Raw genomic sequence first — 10,238 nt, forward strand, 5'->3', positions numbered from 1 at the left:
GTGTGCTTGGTTTGTATTCCTTAATGATGAATGTGCACGCACCAACCACTTTATTAGGTACACCTATTCAATTGCTTGGTAACAGAATTGCTAATCAGCCATTCACATGGCAGCAACTCAATGCATTTGGGCATCTAGACCTGGTGAAGACGACTTAATGAATATGAAATCAAGCATCAGAATTGGGATGAAAAGGGGATTTAAGTGACTTTGAACGTGGCATGGTTGTTGGTGCCAGATGGGCCGGTCTGAGTATTTATTTCAAAAACTGCTGATCTACTGGGATTTTCACACAACCATCTCTCGGGTTTACAGAGAATGGTGGGAAAAAAGAGAAAATATCCAGTGAGCGGCAGTTGAGTGGAGGAAAATGCCTTGTTGAGGTCAGAGGAGACTGGGCAGACTGGTTCCAGATGATAGAAAGGAAACGGTTACTCAAATAACCACTCATGACATCCAAGGTGTGCAGAATACCATCTCTGAATGCACAACACATCGAACCTTGAAGCAGATGGGCTACAGCAGCAGAAGATCACAACGGGTATCACCTCTGTCGGCTGAGAACAGGAAACTGAGGCTACAATTCACGCAGGATCACCAAAATTGTACAATAGTCTCAACAGTCTCAATTTCGGTTGGTAGGGTCAGAATTTGACATAAACAACATGAAAGCATGGATCCATCCTGCCTTGTATCACCGGTTCAAGCTGGTGGTGGGGGTGTAATGGTGTGGGGGGGATATATAATTCTTGGCACACTTTGGACCTCTTAGTACCAATTGAGCATAGTTTTAAACCCCACGACCTGCCTGAGTATTGTTGCTGACCATGTCCATCCCTTTATGACTACAGTGTCTCCATCTTCTGATGGCTCCTTCCAGTAGGATAATGCACCATGTCACAAAGCTCCAATCATCTCACCACCGGACAATGAGGTCACTGTCCTCCAATGGCCTCCACACTCACCACATCTCATCCAATAGAGGACCTTTTTTGAGTTGTGGTGGAATGGGAGATTGGCATCATGGATGTACAGCCGATAAATCTGCAGCAACGGTGTCATGTTATGATGTCACTATGGAGCAAAATCTCTGAGGAATGTTTCCAACACCTTGTTGTATCTATGCCACCAAGAATGAAGGCAAAAGGGGGTCCAGCCCGGTACTTGTTAAGGGGGACCTAATAAAGTGGCAGGTAAGTGTATAATCTTCCTTGAATCCAGATGGCTCCTAGATTGCTCTTAGTGGCTTCTAAATTCTACTGTGTCCCCTAAGCCCCCTCCTGGATTCAAAAACTCCTCAAGGTTCTCCACCACTAATTTCTATTTGGGTGAACTTTCAATACAGAAAACTATATTTTCCTGTCCAATCATCATTCTTGAAGGAAACGCTCCCTGTCTGAGAACGATTTCATTTCTGATGTGAAAGTGCTTTGTGAAGGAATATAAAGTTAGTTGATGTAAACCCTTCCATATACCCAGTGAAGTGACTGGCCTCAGGTCATACACAGAGATGAAACAAATCCTCCTACATAAGTTGTATGAATTTATAAAGCTGCTCTGAGCTGTCAGAAAACGGGGAAGGGAGAGCTGAAATTACACACTGCAGAGCTCTGTGAGGAGAGCTCAGAGGTGATTGGAGAGCAAGGACACCCCCCCCCCCCCCACACACACACAGGAAGAGAGCTGAGGCTGTCATTCACAGGCTGTGCTGGAGCTCTCCCGCCCCCCCTTGTCTGCTGGAGCTCTCCCGCCCCCCCCCCCCCCTGTGTGCTGGAGCTCTCCCGCCCCCCCTTGTGTGCTGGATCTCTCCCCCCCCCCCTTGTGTGCTGGATCTCTCCCCCCCCCCCCTTGTGTGCTGGATCTCTCCCCCCCCCCCCTTGTGTGCTGGATCTCTCCCGCCCCCCCCCCCCTTGTGTGCTGGATCTCTCCCGCCCCCCCCCCCCTTGTGTGCTGGATCTCTCCCGCCCCCCCCCCCCTTGTGTGCTGGATCTCTCCCGCCCCCCCCCCCCTTGTGTGCTGGATCTCTCCCCGCCCCCCCCCCCTTGTGTGCTGGGATCTCTCCCGCCCCCCCCCCTTGTGTGCTGGATCTCTCCCGCCCCCCCCTTGTGTGCTGGGGCTTCCCCCCCCCCTTGTGTGCTGGAGCTTCCCCCCCCCCCTTGTGTGCTGGAGCTCCCCCCCTTCCCTTGTGTGCTGGAGCTCCCCCCCCCTTCCCTTGTGTGCTGGAGCTCCCCCCCCCTTCCCTTGTGTGCTGGAGCTCCCCCCCCCTTCCCTTGTGTGCTGGAGCTCCCCCCCCCTTCCCTTGTGTGCTGGAGCTCCCCCCCCCCTTCCCTTGTGTGCTGGAGCTCCCCCCCCCTTCCTTGTGTGCTGGAGCTCCCCCCCCCCCTTCCCTTGTGTGCTGGAGCTCCCCCCCCCCTTCCCTTGTGTGCTGGAGCTCCCCCCCCCCCCCTTCCCTTGTGTGCTGGAGCTCCCCCCCCCCCTTCCCTTGTGTGCTGGAGCTCCCCCCCCCCCCTTCCCTTGTGTGCTGGAGGCTCCCCCCCCCTTCCCTTGTGTGCTGGAGCTCCCCCCCCTTCCCTTGTGTGCTGGAGCTCCCCCCCCCTTCCTTGTGTGCTGGAGCTCCCCCCCTTCCCTTGTGTGCTGGAGCTCCCCCCCCCTTCCCTTGTGTGCTGGAGCTCCCCCCCCCCTTCCCTTGTGTGCTGGAGCTCCCCCCCCCTTCCCTTGTGTGCTGGAGCTCCCCCCCCTTCCCTTGTGTGCTGGAGCTCCCCCCCCCCCTTCCCTTGTGTGGAAGGAAGGAGGCGCTGACAGTAATTACATGTAGTGCTCTGAATGGAGACAGGTACACCCTAAAGGATATGCTTTGTTCATATTTCATGTCTGAGGTTTACAACCCCTTTTAATCTTCCTGTATTATATACTAAAACATTATTATAAGGTAAAATGCATTCCTGTATGTTAAAGATGTATTTTATAACTATCATTTCAAAGTTTGTATGAAATCAGAACCTTTATAAAATATGTGCATGTTATTTGCCTCTACAGGAAGTATACTAGGACCTCTGTCACAGTGTGTTAAGCTGCATGCTGGGTTAAATGGCATTTCCTTTTCTGACAGGTATTTGATCAGAGCGCTCTTTCAACGGACGCCAAGGAAGAAATGTATAAGTTGTTTCCTAACGCCAGACGAGCTCACCTGAAAACTGGAGGCAACTTCCCCTACTTGTGTAGAAGTGCCGAGGTCAATCTCTATGTACAGGTAAGCACATTTTTCTTGCATCCAACTGCTTTTACCAGGATCATAACTAGTGTGTTTTTATTTATTTATTTTTCTAGTAAAAGTTATCGGAAGCAGCTATACAGCTGCTGGATTACTTTTACCGGCGTCAGAAAATGGATATAAAATATTAGCACCTAGCGGATCCTTAACATACTTGCATTTTTGAAAAGCTGAATGCCTGCTGCTCTGACAGGCCAATTGCTGACTCTTGAGGTAGTGCCACAGCTTTCACCTCACTCCTTGTGGGTTGCCTCCCTAGCCAATAGGAATGGGCAGGAGGCAGGAAGGGGATGAGCAAGTTGTAGAACTGAGGAAGTGGGAAAACTTTGCCTTGTCCCTGTCTCAGGTGGAGGACATTGCTGGATCAAGTGGTGTCCTCCATCAGCTTTGTCCAATCACGGATGTAAACAGAAGCACTTATCTACACTCCTTTCTTCATGCTGATTTGCATAAGGAGAGAAGAGAGCCGATAACCAGCTTCTCTAAAAGGGACATGTACACTGATCAGGGCACCGATTAGGAGTGTCCTGATTATCTGTGCTGTGCCAACAATGCTGCCAATAAGTGCCCACTAGTGCCGCCTCATCAGTGTCCATCAGTGCAGCCTCTTCAGTGCGCATTGGTGTTCAAAATTTTCGGTTATTTGTTTTATTTAGCAAAAAAAAGAAAACCAGTGGTGATTAAAGTGTAAGTTCACCTTTACAGAGAACTCTGTAAAGGTGAACTTGCACAGGTACCACCTCCCCCTGCCCCCCCGCTGACCTGTTCGGCACCATCTCTAGTTCTAAGCCCCAGTATATCAGCGTCAGGAGCCCAAGGCTTAGAAATCCTCTCTCCAGCCATGCCGTGTCTTCATAGCTGACAGGACGGGCTATGTGACTGCTGATTGGTAAGCAATGCCTAAGTGGCGGCGCTGACCGATTTGCATGTACCAAACATCCCTCCTGATGAGTGACGTTTTGGACATTCATTTTGGCTTGGCTTGGGTGGGGGGGGGGGGGGGGTGGGGGGTGGCGAGGAGGGGTGTAAGTTAACCTTTTGAGATTTTTTGTAAAGGTGAACTTACCCTTTAAAGCGGAGGTCCACCCTAAAGTGGACCTTCCGCTCATCGGAACCCTCCCCCCCTCCGGCGCCACAATTGGCACCTTTCAGGGGGGAGGGGGGTGCAGTTACCTGGATAATCCAGGTAACTGCACCCACTTCCGGGATAGCTGTCTGCGAAAAGCGGCGTATATTACGCCCCTTTCCGCAAGTGCCCCGCTGCCTGCTGGGAAAACACACAGATCCCAGAGGCAGCGGGGACCGTCCTTATTGCGCAGCGCGGCTCGCGCATGCGCAGTAGGGAACCGGGAAATGAAGCCGAAAGGCTCCATTTCCTGATTCCCATACCCAAGATGGCGGCGGCAGCACCCGAGAAACGATCTACAGATCGGCTTCGGGTGCCGACATCGCGGGCGCGCTGGACAGGTAAGTGTCACTATTTTCAAAGTCAGCAGCTGCAGTATTTGTAGCTGCTGGCTTTAAAAAAAAAACAAAAAAAAACGCGGAGTCCTGGCGGACTCCCGCTTTAAATGCTCTATTTGTGTGAAAAAAAACATTTCATACAAGTACAGTGTTGCATGACTGCACAATTGTCATCTAAAGTGCGACCGCGCTTAAAGCTGAAAGTTTGGTCTGGGCAGGAAGGGGGTGGAAGTGCCCAGTAGGCAAGTGGTTAAAGAAGCACTTGAACATATATTTTGAATTATTTCGATCTGAAATCCTTTTTCTCCATTTTGTCTTAGATTCACCTTCGGCAGTTCCATGGCACCAGATATGCAGCGATCGATCCATCCATGATTAGTGCAGAGGAGCTGGATGTACAGAAAGGCAACATTCAGCCTAGTGAAGAGCTACAGGAGACCGAGGCTTCACCCTAAACTTTGGAAATATACCTTTCTATTCTGTATCTGCCAGCAGACTGACTGCCAAATGATTCCACTGATTTTTGTTTTTTTCCTGGTGGAAATTTACAGAACTCTAATAAACTAACACCTCGACCCTTTTACAGTATATATTAGACCTTATCTGGTTCTGCTGCTGGAAAGACCGTCAATCTAAACAAGGGGGAGGATTCAGACTCTGCTGGAAGAGAACGTTGCTGGTCGCCTATGACCACCATCTGCGAAGAGGGTTCAAGCTTCCTCCAGTGTTTTGGCTGAGATGGCCATACAGACTTTTATTGGTCTCTCAGTATTTAAGGGTACTGGATTGATCTGTGCGCATATTTAAAACCTGGGCTTCTGTAGGGTAAATATGTTGGCGCTAAGCATGAGTTTTTATAATGTTTAAAGTATTTACCTGGAATCTGTTGGGATAGAAAAATAGGAGCTGCTAGTGCTGGCTTGTTTTTTTTTTTTTTTTGAAGGCGCATTTTCCATGCCTGCCATCCTTATTCTTGCTTTACTTAAAGTAGAACAATAGGCAAAACATTTTTTTATTTTGGATAGGGTAAGGAAGGTTTATAACCCCTGTAGGGTTTATTTTAGCCCTCTTTGTGCCAGTGGGGAGATGTAACTAAACTTCCTGTCCTATAGCCAAAACGGGAAGTGAGAGGAAATCCATGCAAATTAAGGGAATTTCTTGGGGACCCCCAGATCACCAGAACTAGTGTCCTCGGGAGAAATCTTACAATTTATTTTCTGGGGACAACCCAAAATTTTACATTTTCTTACTCACTTTCAATGATAAACGGGAGCAATAGAGAGGGAGAGTCATCCTAACGGGGACACAGACAGGTAGGTGTTCTAATCCCCCTCCACTCTTAGTTATACTTTAAATCATACCAGCGAGGGCAAAGAAGTATTTGATCCCCTGCTGATTTTGTACGTTTGCCCACTGACAAAGAAATGATCAGTCTAATTTTTATTTTATTTTTTAAACAATATAAACTTCTTAGTAAATCAGTAGTATATACTCTCCAACATTTGTGCATTAACTTTCTAACTATAGTCTAATTCACACGTGAGGTAGAGGAAAAGGAAATAATACTTTTGTTTTTCTAGGTAGCAGATGTTGATATTTTTCAACATGTTAGTTGACATCGGTCGTCTTCCATCCCAGGAGGTGCATCTTCTGTCTCTGAATTGGTAACATGACCATCTCTAGGAGGAGTATCTTTAGGGCCATCAGAATCATCCCATCATCCCATGAGCCCATGATCCTATGTTAGCCAGGTATTAAGCAACCAGTTGTGGAGAGTAGTCTTGCTCGTTTAGCTCTTCATCCATCAAATCAGTAGACAAATCTGGTCCTATCTGGGTCCTGATATGAGTGCATTAATCTAGCCCATGTGTCTCTATTCACCCTATCTTCTACAAACCCTTTGTAACCATCTAAAGTTTTATCTCCCGTTGCCATGAGTAATTTACCGCAGAATGATGGCAGTTTCTTAAATTGTGTCGAGCGTATAGCTTGAAGATCAGGCTTATATCTGAAATATGGGTTCTTTCCCACAAGCACCACTGCTTTACATGCTGCGTTCTGCTCATCCGGGTACAATCTTCTGATGATTCCCCATGGGAAGTCTTGATTTTCATGTAGTGCCCTTGCTATAATGTCCAGAGACGTCAGCCCAGATGCAGATGCTTGACTCAGTAGTACCCTCAATCTTATAGCTGCAGCAGGTACTTGACTTGGCCATCTTCTCATAATTCCTGCCATCACACCATCATCCACATATGACCTGAAGTTCGTCCATGTCATTGCTAAATCCCCAGGGGTGTGAATTTCACTAGCATTCATCATCAAGGGCTGGAAGTCGGTGGCAATTTTTGACATTTTGGATTGAGATAATGACCCTCTAGTAGCAAAAGCGACTAATGTCAGTAATATATTTCCCAGAGTTCTTGTACGATATCTGTCAGATGCCCCTTTGGCCAGAGTATGAATATACATTAAAGCGGTATAGCATTGACACCTCTCAAATATGCCGGTTGAATAGGGCGAGTTGGTTTGTCTGCTCTGACTTTTAAGCGTAACACTTTCATCCTTGCTGAGATAGACTCGTCTTAAGAGCCGAAACCTTCATTGGGAGATGCACCGGTAGAAGCACCAGCTGGTGGTTGAGTTGACTTATTCCCAAATAGAAACATTTTGAAAACAATAGATGTTATAATAACTTTGGATATTCTCCCATCAGTCTATAATTTTAATGGTAGGTTTATTTTAACAATGAGAGACAGAATAACAAAAATATCCAGAAAAAATGCATTTCAAAAAAGTTAGAAATTGATTTGCAAAGGGGTCAAATATTTATTTCACTCATTAAAATGCAAAACATGACTTGGTACTTGGTGGAAAAACCCTTGTTGGCAATCAAAGGTCAGACGTTTCTAGTAGTTGGCCACCAGGTTTGCAAACATCTCAGATGGGACTTTGTTCCACTCCTCTGCAGATCCTCTCCAAGTCATTAAGGTTTCCAGGCTGACGTTTGGTAACTCGAACCTTCAGCTCCCTCCACATATGTTCTATGGAATTAAGGTCTGGAGACTGGCTAGACCACTCCAGGACCTTGATGTGCTTATTTTTTGTGCCACTCCTTTGTTGCCTTGGCCGTGTGTTTTGGGTCATTGTCATGCTGGAATCCCCATCCACGACCCATTTTCAATGCCCTGGCTGAGGGAAGGAGGGTCTTGCCCAAGATTTGACAATACATGGGCCCTGTCCATCATCCCTTTGATGTGGTGAAGTTGTCCTGTCCCCTTGGCAGAAAAACACCCCCAAAGCATAACGTTTCCACCTCCACGTTTGATGGTGGGGATGGGGTTCTTGGGGGTCATAGGCAGCATTCCTCCCCCAAACGCGGCGAGTTGAGTTGATTCCAAAGAACTTGATTCTGGTCTCATCTGCCCACAACACTCATTCAGTTCTCTCCTGAATCATTCAGATGTTCATTAGAAAACGTCAGACTGGCCCGTAAATGGGCTTTCTTGAGCAGGTGGACCTTGCGGGTGCTGCAGGATTTCAGTCCTTCATAGCATAGTGTGTTAGCAATTATTTTCTTGATGACTATGGTCCCAGCTGCCTTGAGATCATTGACAAGATTCTCCTGTGTAGTTCTGGGCTGATTCCTCACCATTCTCATGATCATTGAAACTCCACAAGGTGAGATCTGGCATGGAGACCCCAGACCAAGGGAGATTGCCAGTTATTTTGTGTTTCTTCCATTTGTGAATAATCACCCCAACTGTTATCACCCTCTCACCAAGCTGCTTGGCGATGGTCTTGTAGCCCATTCCAGCCTTGTGTAGGTCTACAATCTTGTCCCTGATGTCCTTGGACAGCTCTTTGGGCTTGGCCATGGTGGAGAAATTGGAATCTGATTGCTTCTGTTGACAGGTGTATTTTATACAGGCGAGAGCCAGAAATCTTGCTGATTTTGATAAGGGGATGAAATACTTTATTTCAATACTCTTAAAATGCAAATCGATAACTTTTTTGAAATGCGTTTTTCGGTCTATTTTAGTTTTTCTGTCTCTCGTTGTTAATATAAACTTACCATTTAAAATTATAGACTCATAATTTCTTTGTCAATGGGCAAATGTACAAAATCCGCAGGGGATCAAATACTTTTTTTCCCCCTACTGTGTGTGTAAAATATAAATAAAAAAATAAAAAAATATATATATATATATATATATATATTCCCTACACATATATTTTACACACACACATATATACACATATAATTTTCCCTACAACTCATATGTAAATGCATGCTTCAGGTTATTTACTCATACAGTTCTGAAGAAAAGCTAAAGATGACAGCTCTGGAATGTACATCTATAAAAACAAGTCAGCAGTTGCAGCTGTCATATCTCTATTCCTTTTTCTTTTTTTTTTTTTTTAAAGGACTGTTCTTTTTGGACCAATGGACCAGTTCCAGCGCTATGCCATAGTACATATCTTGCACTGAAAAAAATGCATTTTCATTATTTTACATTTTGCAGCATTTTTATAGCAGTAACGAAGACTTGTCATAAAATATAGTCTATCATATGACAATCCATTCAGTACTGTGTATGTATTTGAATTTTCAGACACGTGACTTGGCCATCGGCAGTAGACGGCATTCACCCCATCTAGACTGAGCAGGCCGTGGTACATCAGGAAGTGATTGTTGTATAAAATTGTATATTTAAAACTTTGCTAATTAATAACATGTAATGTCCCATATTGGAGCCGAGGCTTCGGGACGCTCAGAAATTCATACAGGTTCAGTGCCTTATTTTTTTTTCATGTCTATATTTTGTATCTATAGTGCACTTGTCTGATTGAGGTGTACATTGTTTTGTTGCACTTGTGATTGTTCTGTATTGTATGTTACTTTTCCTCCTCTTTGATAATTTTTGAAGTGCCAATATGCAATCAATCTGCAATGCTGGGCTCTCTTTTTTTCTTATTCTTCCATGATTCTTGATTTGCAGAAACCTTTTCAAGTATTCAGTATACTGTACAATTTTGATAGTCTGATTTTGTTTTTGGTAGTTTGGAATAAAATAGAGCTAGTGGAATGACAGAGTTAAAGTTAAACTTCCCACGTTCATTATCTATTTAAAACTGGGTGAAAGTTTGTTGGATCTATATGATGGCAGTCATGAGTTTACAGAGCATGACATGAGGGAGTGCTGTCATCACTACTCATCCCTAGGCTCTTACCAACAGACGCTGTCAGCAAGGAAAGTCATGTGATTCAATGAACAGCTATTTTATTTTTTCAAGGAAATCGAAAAGTTCACTACACTTCTCATATAAAGCAGAACTGGATTCCTCTAGAGCAGTGGTTCTCAACCCTGTCCTCAAGTACCCCCAACAGGCCAAGTTTCCAGGTTTTCCTTTATCTTTAGAAAAAGGCTTGGTATTTTGTACAGCTATTTTATCTAAGATAAATTCCCAAAACATGGCCTGTTGGGGGGTACTTACGGCT

General features: G+C 45.6%; 1 protein-coding gene across 1 annotated transcript in view; it reads left to right on the forward strand.

Moving 5' to 3' along the window:
- Nucleotides 1-9,830, forward strand: part of LOC143958232 (maspardin-like) — a gene marked incomplete in the record, with an annotated part of 11,442 nt that extends 1,612 nt beyond the window's left edge. Inside the window, 2 exon segments of the mRNA XM_077467747.1 lie at nt 3,110-3,250; nt 5,056-9,830. Coding sequence (XP_077323873.1) covers nt 3,110-3,250; nt 5,056-5,190 — 276 coding nt within the window.
- Between the last annotated feature and the right edge of the window lie 408 nt (nt 9,831-10,238).

This window comes from Lithobates pipiens, unplaced genomic scaffold, assembly GCF_037356315.1.
Source record: "Lithobates pipiens isolate NorthernLeopardFrog02 unplaced genomic scaffold, aLitPip1_a1.2 Scaffold_6, whole genome shotgun sequence".
In the NCBI taxonomy this organism is placed as follows: Eukaryota; Metazoa; Chordata; class Amphibia; order Anura; family Ranidae; genus Lithobates; species Lithobates pipiens.